The 13293-nt window shown below is 33.7% G+C and overlaps 1 protein-coding gene across 12 annotated transcripts in view; it reads left to right on the top strand.

The window, feature by feature from the left end:
- LOC140057990 (uncharacterized) overlaps positions 1 to 13293 on the top strand; it is a 130093-nt gene that overhangs the window by 94169 nt on the left and 22631 nt on the right. For all 12 annotated transcript variants that reach the window (XM_072103641.1, XM_072103638.1, XM_072103640.1 and 9 more), the window contains 12 exons: positions 153 to 418; positions 1027 to 1189; positions 1694 to 1881; positions 2540 to 2668; positions 3398 to 3455; positions 3611 to 3750; positions 3915 to 3960; positions 4175 to 4390; positions 5494 to 5541; positions 6424 to 6713; positions 9425 to 9541; positions 13030 to 13111. In XM_072103641.1, the coding sequence (XP_071959742.1) occupies positions 153 to 418; positions 1027 to 1189; positions 1694 to 1881; positions 2540 to 2668; positions 3398 to 3455; positions 3611 to 3750; positions 3915 to 3960; positions 4175 to 4390; positions 5494 to 5541; positions 6424 to 6713; positions 9425 to 9541; positions 13030 to 13111 (1743 nt within the window). The remainder of the gene's footprint in view (positions 1 to 152; positions 419 to 1026; positions 1190 to 1693; positions 1882 to 2539; positions 2669 to 3397; positions 3456 to 3610; positions 3751 to 3914; positions 3961 to 4174; positions 4391 to 5493; positions 5542 to 6423; positions 6714 to 9424; positions 9542 to 13029; positions 13112 to 13293) is intronic.

Genomic DNA, 13293 nt, shown 5'->3' with positions numbered 1-13293 from the left:
TTCCTATTACCTATATATTTTATTTGTATTTTATTTTAATGCCTACAATTTCAAACAAGGCAATGTGTGTTTGACTTAATAATAAATAAAATAATAAGTGATAATAAATGAAATGAAAGTAGTAATATGCATTTTAAATGTTTGTTTGACAGTAATAACAACTACAGCAGCTCCAACCACCACAACAATACCAACGACAACTATCCCATCAACCACCTTAGAATGTCATGGTGAAAAAGTTTACAAGGAGTGTTCCTGTGAGACAACATGTGATCATAGATACAGGCAGATTGAAGTAGAATGTTCAAGTGAGGTGTGCACCTCTGGCTGTTTCTGTGCTGACGGTTATGTATGGTTTGAAAATGAGTGCATTCGGGACTATCATTGTCCTTGTTTCTATAATGGACACTTTTTCAATGTAAGTGGTTTTTTTTTAAAGGTTAGCTCGGAGTTTAAAATTTATGTTATTTATTATAAATAAGATAACATTTTACTAATTAAAGGGTAAACAAGGCTGTAGCTAAAAGAAAAAAACAGACAAGGCCAAATAAAAATGTTGAAAAAATTGTTTACCAAAAAAGTACTGTAATAAAAATACCAGTATTTGAACCATTTTAGCAATATTTTTACCGTAGAGAGACTGTAAAATTAATACAATTTCATTTTTATTGCAATTAATTGATTGATTAAACCTTCAAAGTTGCAATATTATATTTTCGAAACATTATATAATGGACTGCAGCTCTTTAGAAACGCAGATCTACTGTATACGTAGAGGATCACAATAGCATTTTTGTTGTGAATTTCCCATCTTATAGCGTTATGAATTCTGTAGCAACACTTAAAAAAAAAGTTTCACAATGCTCATTCTGCATCATCGCTGTCATAATATATTTGTGGTTATTATCAATGCTGTTGCTAAAATTTCTAATAATAAAAAAAAAATAATAATACTAATAATCAAATAAATACCACATAGATATTTCAGAAAAGGGTTTTATTATTGCTGTGTATTGTTTATTGTAGTATGGTGATAGTGTCCGAGTAACCGACTGTGGATTTGTAACATGTTTACCAAACTGTGTACCACTCTCTGAGCAAGTACCCATTAAAGAATGCCATGTGGATAACTGTGAAGAAGGCTATCAGGTGGTTGAGCCTGTTAATGAATGCTGTCACTGTGCACCAGGTAGTGTATAAAACAGAGCTGTAATACATAGAAAGCTTGGTCAACTGGCTTGCAGGTGCCATCTTGTTTCCAAACCACACCATTAATCGAATTAATTTGTTCAGAATTACCCCATGGGGAATAATTGTTTTGTTATTATATTCTAGGAGTGCGCATGTTGCATGCTCAAATATATGCCCTGCAACCCTAAAGTGCTTTACTGTATTTCACTAAATTGTTTAGTTTCTAGCATTACGGCCAATTTACACAGACAAGCTGAAACGTTATTTCTTATGACTGATTACACAAAATGCGGAGCAGATCGGTGGTTGGAGCAAAAACTCACTCAGGATAGATACAGATTCTACATGGGACAAGTTTTTGCTTTTACGCTTACCGTTACTGCCTGTCTGTGTAAATTGGCCTTTACTGCGATTCACTTGTGAAAATTGCCCTATTAATATTCTCATGCTCTCTGTGCTGGTGTAGGCAATATCTAAAACACAAGACTTAATTCTTTGATAGTGTGCCAAGGTGGACAGATTTATGATGAGGTATGTGCGTGTCAAAGAACATGTTCCAACAAGATGCCTGCCTGCTTATATGATGAACAAGATTGTTCTCCAGGATGTGTTTGTCCAGAAGACCGTTTCTGGGATGGTATAAGCTGTATTGAGACCTGCCCTTGTGAACATCCAGAAGGAGTTGTACTTGTAAGATATTATGCAATTAATGAATGTTTATGACTGCAATGGTGTATATTTTCATGAGGTGAAATTTCAACTTTCATTGAATGGAAATATTTTGTTCCATTGCATGGATTTTTTTTTTTTTTTATTAGATTGGAGGATACATTGCATAATAACAAGAATGAACACACATAATACAAATTTGCATATAACCAAAAAGGCACTTGTGATGTCACATGGATTTAATAGAGTATTTATTGAATCATGTGACCACATTCCTCCAAACCAATGAAAAGGATCTACAGGTGTTATACTGTATAATAAATACTTTCCTGTTGATCACTATGCTTGTTTAAACATTCCCACCACAGGTTTTCACTGAATTAGTTTAATTTATTGTACGAAAGGGGAGGGGTGTGGAACCATGGTTCTTGTCAGCACCTTTCAACATTTTGGTGCAGGATTTTTTGCAAACTTATTGAATCACAGTTTATATCACATAAACTCAAGGTTGGAATACAGTAGGCAATCTATCGAAACCTACACCCAGGCCTAAACTTTTACTTTTACCTTACAGAGAAATTAAAATAATTTCACCATCTTGGTATTTATTTTTTTTTAAAAAGATGAATCATTTGACCAATATGAACAGTGCACTAACTATATTACCTCATGTGTTCAGGAAAATGGCAATGTGAAGTGGAGAACTCCGGGTATGCCATGGCAAGAATGCAAATGGTTAAATCATGACAACTGCGAATCAATTTGTTATGAAGTATGTGACCTGACACCTAGCAGCTGTCATGAAGAGGTAAGTATGAAGTTACTAAGACCATACTACAGTAACTACATTTAAACTCTTAAAACCTATTTATGCTATGATTACCAGACTTTTTTAGGGATAATCATTTTATTTTTTTTTACATTTATTTATTTTTTTAACAATAATTTTGACATGATCCCTAATAGTATATAATAAAAGTCAAACCACAAATTATTTGCCCGCTTTGCACTTCAAGATTTGGTTAATATAATATATAATTTGTACACCATGTTCATGGTATGAGTTAAACTAGTATTGATACGTCAGCTTTGCCATTCAAGCTTTACAGTCATACCAAGAACATAATTCCAGTCACAATATGTGAATTGTCACAGTAAAAAACAAAATTTGATATCATACGTTATTGCAGTAGAAAAATGTAGTTACAACTGCAGTAGAATAATTTTGACTTGATTCCTAAAGCCTTGTCTGCACTATCAAATTTTATGTGCCCATATGTGGTAGTACTATGCTTAAATATGGTAGTGATATGACATTACCATGTCCATTTGACACATAAAGTTTGATAGTGTAGACAAGGCTTAACAATTATAGATAATTGTTGAATATTCCAATTTACTATCTTAGTCACCATGTGTATGCTTCATGCTATTTTAATAAAAGATAATAATTTTGACATTGTGCCTTTACCATGCACTTTGCTAACAGCACCAAGTTACAGTGAATTATAAAATAGTTTTTTTTTATTTGTTTTAGGAAGAGTTGATCAATGCTTTGCCTAATGATAATGTCCCATGTGAATGTGTTCCAATCGGTAAGTCAGTTTTTAGTCAATTTTAGTCAGTTTTTGCACCGTATATACCGTATATCTTTTTAATTGGAAATGCTGTCAACAATTCTTTTTATTTTTATGAAGACAAATATAGTTTCTTTTATCTTGTATAAGTATTAATTTGTTTTCTCAAAAAGCACGCTGTGAAACGGATGATGGACGTATCGTTCGCGTTGGTACTGAGTGGATGGTAAATCCTTGTGAGAATTGTATGTGTCACGCAATTGGTGATAAAGAATGCATCACTATCCAATGTCAACAACCAGTGTGTTTACCAGTAAGTAGGATTATTAATTCTATAACTTACGTACATTTCATTGTTTTAGTGGTAAACTGAAATCTGTGAAGTTAAATAAATACTTTAGATACTTCAATTCAACCTAGGATTATTTGATATAATCACCTCCCTTTATTGCGTATTTTGATGAGTTTTTTTTTTAGGGATTTGTTCCACACCAACGTGAAGGTGAATGTTGTGAATGTTGTGGTAAGTTTATTTAATTCTTACATGTAAATGACTACTGTAATTGTTAATAAAGATGTTCATTTGTAATAATGAGATTACATTTTTGTAAGTCTATTCTCAGATTTGTTAGCCACTCTCTGCAATCGCAGACTAATTAAGTTTAAATACTTCATTTCTATGTTTGCAACATATTTCCTTTAGAAAAAAACTGTTTATATATTTAAAATATCCATAGTACGTGAAGGAGAGGAGTATACTCCATCAACAGTGACCTATACCACATGGACGCCACCAACACCACCAACTACACCAACACCACCAACTACACCTACTCCTACTGAACCAGTTTGCGCTCATCAATGCACAGATGGTTCTTGTTTGTACAATCAACATTTATTATGCAATGCCAGGTATGAATGCGCTGACCATAGTGACGAAGTAGACTGTGAAAGTAAGTGCAAACTTGTATTATTATTATATTTTTTTATGCGAATACTGTAGTTATATAATTTATAGTTTTTTATATTTCATTTATGAGTATTGATGTAAGATGATAAGAGTTTTTTTTTTTTGCCGTTTTGGTTTTTGTACTGCAGATTGATAACAAGGACAATCAAAAAATACATTACATACCTCCGCCAAAGGCTGACCTCAATATAAAAAAGGAAAAAGGCTCATTTTTAATTTCTTATGTTTAAAATACCGAACTAAAATGTGTAAGGCCAAACAGAGAGTTTGTCTAATGTAATATGTTTTGTTCATTGTTATATAAATATTATGTAGTTTTCAGTTGGTGACCACAAAAAGTCACAATTTGGCCACCATCCCACAAAAGTTGTCCAGAATTGGGATCTTGGTCCAGATTGCCTCCAAAATTTAATGGAGCCTTGCATATATCTGTATTTTAAATGTGAAAATATGTTTTTTAGTATCTGTTTTTAATATCCTGCTAACAGAACAAACACAAATAAATATCGGAGAAAAAATTCATTGGGAGATGTGAATAAAAATAACATTTATAAAATAAAAAAAGAACGAACATTTAATTAAATACTATAATTATAAAAAAAGTACTTACTGGAAATAATAACTGGAATTAATGAATGTTAAAAGAAAATTAAAGATAGGTATAAAATAATATATATACAATTATAAACATATTAATATTGTTTATTATTGTTTCAATTCACAATAAAATTAGTACACTTTTATAGCATGTGTCAAAGTAGAGTTGTACCTTGGTTTAGATGCTCACCTACCACTGGGTCCTGGGTTCAAATCTTGTCAGATGTGTACATTTTCAAAAACACTTAAAACAAGACATTTTATAAGATTTTGTTTATCTAGAGAATCTTGTGTGTATCTCTTGTAAACAGGATTGCCACCTTTGAGAAAACCAGTGAATGAACTTAATATGCGAATAGGGTAGTTTAGGCATTCCTTGTACCATGTTTGTACTAAAAGATGAGGTACTGACACATGGCTCCTGACTGATGTACAGCAATAAAGAACTTAAATTAAATCTAAAATTATTATTTCTTTTACTCTTTTCAGCAACACCAGGAACAACTACTGAGATTATTATGACAACACCTCTGCCACGTAAGCAAAATGTTATTTATTCATTCATAAGATATTCTAATTTTATTTGTAGGATGCTAATTTTATATGACATGCTATAGTTTTATTAACAGGATATGTTAATTCTATTTATATAGGATATGCTTATTTTATTTATAAGACGATAATTTTATATGACATGCTATAGTTTCATTCATAGAATATGACAAATTTATTAACAGGGTATGTTAATTTATTTTAGGATATGCTTATTATATTTTAGGATATGCTTATTAAATTTATAGGATGCTAATTTTATTTATTAAATATACTTATTTTATTTATTTGAATATGCTAATTTTATTTATAGGATATGCAAATTTTTTTTTAAGGATATGCTAATTTATTCATAAAATATGCTAATTGTATCGTATCAGTTCAGCCCACATCTAGTTTCTTAAAAATAAAATGAAGGGATCATGTCAAAACTATTCTACTCCTTACCGTGTAACTACTTTTTTTACTGCACTAATGTATGATTTACAGTCACTGTAATAAATGTGTATGATTACTCCAAAAAAGCTTCCTAAATAATGGTATAAACAGGTTAAAGTGTAAACAATATATAGTTACTGCAGTTAATTTCAGTAGAATAATTTTGATATAGCCCCTAAAAAAAATGGATTTTATTAGTATAGAATAAGAAGTGTGAATGCAAAGAAAGTCTGTTAGCATTATTAGAATTAGTACTGTACCTCCTACTAATTACTTTTATTACTATTTGCTGGAATGAATTAAAATACATAATAAACTAAGGCACGGACTGGCGAACACAGGCAAGACACGCAATGTCTAAAGACGAATAGCGTTATGTAGAGAAAAAGAGAGGATATTAATATATATATTTGGATTTCTTTTATTTAGCTTGTGATGAAACTTGCAATTACATGGTTACTTGTAACCAAAGGGCATCAATGAGGAGTGGAGTTGCATGGTCACTGGAATTGAATGATGTAAACAACCCCTTGTGCTCCCCATTATTTAACCTCAGACCATGTGCGTGTCCACCGGGCTATGAGAGGGATATTCGTAGTAACAGCAATTTCCTTAATTTATTGGAACCATATAACTATGGAGATACAGGACTTTGTGTCAGTCTAGAAAGTTTGAGCTGTGGAAACCGATGTGTGGTCAGTCTAGATGTTGTGTTGAATGTAAGTATTCATGATGATGATCAAATACGTTCCATCAAGTTTTATACTATGTTATGCATCTATTGTAAAGCTACGTCTACACTATCAAGCTAGTTTGACAAAACAAGTGTGATGTGCCCAAATATGGTAGTGATATATTAAATATTGTAGGGATATGACATCATCATGTCCCATATATGGACACATCACATTTTTTTTTTTCACATACAGTTTGATAGTGTAGACAGAGCTTTATCTAACATTCATCATATAATGTAAATGCCTGTTAAAACAGTTTTTATGAGTCAGAGTGGATGAAAACATTACAAGAATGAAGACATATTTATGTATATATCTTCATTTTATACTTGCCAAAATATAATTTTGCTAAGTATAGTACTTTGTTTGTTTTTTTAGCATGATAGCGTCCTAAATGTTTGGGGGTTAATAAGTATATACTTACAAAACATGCCTATTGATTTTCAAAAAAAATATTATATTAAAAATCTACCTTACCTGTTTAACTATACCTTATAGATGAAATATTATCTAGCATGCCTTCTGTATTTTAACGGTTCTAGGACACCTACCCCCTAGACAGTTACCCCCCGGATATTTACCACCCGGACAACTACCCCCTTAGGACAACTACCCCCTTAGGACAACTACCCCCTTAGGACAACTACCCCCTTAGGATAACAACCCCCCGGACAACTACCCCCTTAGGACAACTACCCCCTTAGGACAACTACCCCCTTAGGATAACTACCCCCCGGTCAACTATCCCCCGGTCAACTACCCCCCCCCCCCCCAATCCAAAAGTAGACAAACGGTTTCTGTAAAAATGAAATCATATGTTTTTAACGGGTGTTTCGAAACTAGAGACCCGAGACCAGAGACCTGACACGAGACCCAATACGAAAAGGGAGACCTATATTTGGGTCTCCCTTTTCGTATATTAGGGTCTCCCTTTTCGTATAGTGTGGTCTCTCTTTTCGTATAGTGGGGTCTCCCTTTTCGTATAATTTGGGTCTCCCTTTTCGTATATTTAGGTCTCCCTTTTCGTATATTAGGGTCTCTCTTTTCGTATAGTAGGGTCTCCCTTTTCGTACGTGGGTCTCTCTTTTCGTATATTTAGGTCTCCCTTTTCGTATTGGGTCTCGGGTCTCTGGTCTCGGGTCTCTAGTTTCGAAACACCCGTTTTTAACCGATTATTCTGTTTAACAGCACGCTAGACCCTAGATGTGCTAGATTTAAAGTACCGTATTTATTGACAAAACGGCCTGGGCTGTTTATTGTTTAGGTGGTTTTTAGGTGGACATTTATTGGAAGAAAGTTGTTTATTCAATGGGAGGGGGTATAATCTAATGGAAATAGACGCCGATTATTAATTCCATATGATGTTTCATGGGAGTGACATGATCACCGTTTATTTGAGGGGAATTTATTTAAAGATCGCCGTTTATTCGGTGAGTGAACATTGAGGTCAAATATCAAAAGTGATATTATTCTTCAAGTGTACAAAAATACATATATGACAAATTTGAGTGGTTATCGAAGCATTGTCCTGACGCAAACATTATTATTATTATTAGCGAACCCAGTCTTTACAGTAAATACAGGGAGTACTATATAATACGTTCGACTATCCTATGATCATGTGTGACAATCTTCAGTTTAAACCAGGCTATATTTATGTTCAATCTTTTACTTTTGTTTACAATAATGAATAGTAATTCGTCAAAGTAACGAATTAAAATATAGTTATTAATTCCTATTATACACTGTTGCAAAGTCAGGTTGTTGAATGGTCTGGGTGGTAGTTGTCCGTCCGGGGGGTAGTTGTTCTAAAGGGATAGTTTTCTGGGTGGTAGTTGTCCAGGGGTTAGTTGTCCTACGGAGGTAGTTGTCCTAAAATATTATTTGCCCTCGGAGTATTGTCCAGGTCCAGGAGGTAGTTGTCCTACCCGGTATTGTGTCAGAGGTAGTTGTCCGCGGGGTAATTACCCGGGTGGGGGGGGGGGGAAGGTTGTCAGGGCGTAATTGTTCCTAGGGGGTAATTGTCCGGGGGTAATTGTTCCTAGGGGGTAATTGTCCGGGGGGTAGTTGTCCAGGGGTTAGTTGTCCTACGGAGGTAGTTGTCCTAAAAGATTATTTTCCCTCGGAGTATTGTCCAGGAAGTAGTTGTCCTGGAGTATTGTGTCAGAGGTAGTTGTCCGGGGGGTAATTGTCCGGGGGGTAATTGTCCGGGGGGTAATTGTCCGGGGGGTAATTGTCCGGGGGGTAATTGTCCGGGGGTAATTGTTCCTAGGGGGTAATTGTTCCTAGGGGGTAATTGTTCCCGGGGGGTAATTGTCCGGGGGGTAATTGTCCGGGGAGTAGTTGTCCTAAGGGGGTAGTTGTCCTAAGGGGGTAGTTGTCCGGGGGGTAGTTGTCCGGGGGGTATTTGTCCGGGGGGTAGTTGTCCTAAAGGGGTAGTTGTCCTAAGGGGGTAGTGGTCCAGGTGGTGGTTGTCCGGGGGGTAGTTTTCCGGGTGGTAAATGTCCAGGGGGTGAATATCCGGATACGGTATTTTAACATGGACCGAAATATCAAATAGCATGAGCCCTCACTCTCCAAATATAGTACTTTACTCAGTTCCTGAGTGTTTTCATTTATTGTTTTTATTAGTGACAAATACACCATCTTAGATCAATGCAGATGAGAAAATAACTATTGGTTGCATTTTACAGATTGGACAATCATATGAGAGGAACGGATGTGAGCGATGCGAGTGCGTTCATAATGGAGAAGGAACTGAACTGCAATGTCACCGTGATTGTCAAATTCAAGAAATAGAATGTCTAAATGTATGTTGTCTACTGAGAATCTGAGCATTTTTGCTACTACCAGGTTTATCAAACCTACCATGATTTTTAGAAAGTTCTTTCAAGGGTGTAACATTGATTTGTCATCTATTGTTGTATGATGACAAAACAAAAACCATCCAACCATAAAACAAGTCTGTGCCAAGTACACTGTAATGTACTTAATAATGGTTAAATAATAATTTGTATCCTTATGACTCAGTATAGATTAAAGAATATTGTAGTCATTATTGGAAAAAACACTTTACAATAAATATAGTATAATTAACTTAAGTGTATTTCAAGGTCACAGAAAATTTCATCTGAAGTATTTAATATCATAATGTGATAGAAAAATAGTAGGCCTTACTATACCATACAGCTTTCTTTAAAAATATTCAAAAATAATATAGAATTTAAATTATATTACTATACGAAATGAAAGGTAATTTCATGTTTTACTTTAAGTTGCTTCAAAGTGTAGAAACTATGAATGAAAAGGTTCAGAAAGGAGAGGAAGAGTAATATTTGAATGAAGTACTGTAGGTTGTTGTAAGGGTTAAGAAAGTGATAAAGGAAGACTGGAAAATTTATTCTATGGAGTTCATTTACGACATTGATAAAATGTAATTATTTTCTGATGGAGACAGTGATATGTGCAATCAAAATGCTTGGTAAATTGTGGATCATGTCAATCATGAATTCTATTACAAATAGAAATGTGTTGTATATAATACATTGATACTGCAATCAATCTTAGATCAAATGACAAAGAAAATAAGGTTGAAAAATGAATGAATAAAAACTATTAAAGTTATATATTATTCAATATAAACCGATGTAAAAAAAGAATAAAAAATAAAAAGACTCACGTCTGCTGTTAAGAAAGTGTTTGACAATTGGCTATGAGGTATAAATCGGTTCACAGGGTCTTTATCTACATCAACATATAAATCTTGGCCGTTTGAGTAGTAAGTGGAGTTGTAATACATATGAAGAAATGACAAAAACATATACATTATTGTAGGACAAATTCATATTTTTTGAAACGGTAATTTTTTTATTGTCATATTTTGTCTGGTTAAATATCGAAAAACTAAAGAATTATCCTTCAATCACTTGCTCACCCAAATTGAATCAAATAATTCAAAACATGTTATTCAAACTTTTTGTATATAGCTTGTATTTGTAAATATAAGTAGAGTAGTAATAGTATACAAATATTGACTACGCTAATGGGCATAATTTAAAGTAAGCCCAAGGTGATCTGGAAAGTATACTATATAATAGATAAAGTGTAGCCTCGAGCTCACAGAATGCTATACAGTATTTTTAACCTTGCCCTTTTGAAATCCTAGTCAATATTTATTTTCTATACCATACCAAAACATTTTGTTGTAGGCTAGGCCAAAGCAAACACATAACTTGGTTGGAGTAGGCCTAGCTAGTTTTTGCTGTGAAGAAGCAAACATTATCAAGGTCTAATAATTTTTGACTCCAGCTATGCAATAATCCCAAAGCATACATTATTTGTTTATATTTTAAGTGGCCGCTAAACTTACTCAGCTACTTCTACAAGCTAAACCAGCTATAGGACAATAGAGTAATATACAGTATAGAGTACATATTTATTAGTCTTCTTTTAATACAAAAAGTCAGCTTGCTAGAGACTACACTAATGCATTAATATATTTAGGTGATCACAAGTTCTGTTACAATTTTAAATGTAAGGATGGTTAATACCTAATATCTAGTTTAGTTTCCTTTAGAGTGTTATACAAACAAAATTCTTTTTAATTTCTTGAAATTGTGTTTGTTTTACTTGTTTACGTGTAATCCCTCATAGTCGTATGAATAGAGGGAAATTGAGGCGAAGCCTAATTGCTTATAAAAGCCCCTCGCAGTTATCATGTCATATTATACAAACGGTGTGAACTTTAATGGATGGTTTACCCATGCCTCGTTTAGCCTATTTTAAACAAATTTAAAGAACTAGCTGAAACAACATAGTCAGAAAGACCATTCCACAAAAGTACAACTCTAAACAAAACAAAATTTCTTCTCAAGTTTAACTTTGCTCGATGAAACTTTAATTTATACTTATGTCCAAATCACTTGAGACAGACTCCATACCCTTTATAATTTTGAAAACTTGAATCAAGTCAGCTCTATGTCGTCTATAAATTAAAGTTGGTAAATCTAATACCCTCAAACGTTCCTTATATGAAATTTTACGTAGCCCTGGAATCATCCTAGTAGCTCTTTGCTGAACTTTCTCAAGCAAATTTTGATCTCTCTTAAGTATAGGATTTATAACTGTATTGCAATACTCAAGTATAGGACGAATCATAGTATTATACATTTTAAAAAAACCTATCCTCTTTAGAGATTTAAATGCACGATTTATCATCCCTAATTTCCGATTTGCCCTTTTACAAACGTCAGCAACATGTAAACTAAAATGCAAACTAGGGTAAAAAATAATTCCCAGGTCCTTTTCACATTTTTCCTCCGATAATAAATAACCCGACATTTCATAAAGAAATCGTTGTACATTATTTCCGTAATGAATAACTTTACATTTTTGTTCATTAAATGGTAATTGCCACATTTTGGACCATTTAGAAGCATTGTCTAGATCAGTTTGTAATAATTCCGAGTCCGCAATATCATTAACAATCCTGTAAATCTTCGTATCGTCAGCAAACAAACGAATAGACGAATTTATTAAATCAGGCACGTCGTTTATAAAAATAGAAAAAAAACTAGGACCGATCACACTTCCCTGAGGAATTCCGCTTTTAACCAAAATATTTCGGGAAAAATCACTATTTACACGGACTCGCTGAATACGCCCCGATAGAAATTCCGGACCATGCCAGTAACGAACCAGTTATACCAAAATGTTGTAATTTAACAATTAAACGCTGATGCGGAACGCTATCAAAAGCTTTTTTATAATCCAAATAAACACAATCAAAATTATCAAAATTATTCAGATTTTTAGTCCAACCCTCTAAAACTTCCAACAACTGAAGGGCACATGACCGTCCCTTTCTAAAACCAAACTGCACATCAGATAGAAGTTTATTTGACTCTAAATAAACAACAAGTTCATCCCTGATAACTCTTTCCATTATCTTCCCAACAACCGAAGTTAGGCTTACCGGTCTATAATTTGATGGGTCCCCTTTATCTCCCTTCTTGAATAACGGTATAACAATGGCTTCTTTCTATGATTTAGGGACAGTGCTATCTTCAAATAACCGAGTAAACACAACACTCAATGGGAATGCAATAATATCTTTAATTTCAAAAAGCTCCTTACTGCCTAGATCATCACTTTATAAGCTTTTTAATTCTGTCTTCATTATTTTGTTTACACAGTCTTAAGGTATTTTTACCAGTTCGTTAAACAATTATAAAGAAAAGTTTTGGTCCAATGTATTTTTGGAACATTAGAAAACACTATTTTTCTTTCCTATTTCCAGCTTGGACAGGTTTTACATCTACCTGAAATTGGCTGTTGTGAATGTTTGGATTCAGAGCATAGCACAACTGATGAACCACCAGGTAAAATCTGATTTTGCCATGCATGGTAACATGATGATGTTATATCACTACCATATTTGGGCACATCACACTAGTTTGATAGTGTAGACCAAGCTTTACATCACATTTGATTCATCTTTCCTTGACAAGTGTGATGCCAGTCTATTTCGTGAGATCCCTAGCTGTAGGTATCTCACTCATAA

This window comes from Antedon mediterranea, chromosome 1, assembly GCF_964355755.1.
Source record: "Antedon mediterranea chromosome 1, ecAntMedi1.1, whole genome shotgun sequence".
Lineage (NCBI taxonomy): Eukaryota > Metazoa > Echinodermata > Crinoidea > Comatulida > Antedonidae > Antedon > Antedon mediterranea.
Note: the sequence above shows the minus strand (reverse complement) of the source record. Positions and strands in the feature narration are given on the sequence as shown.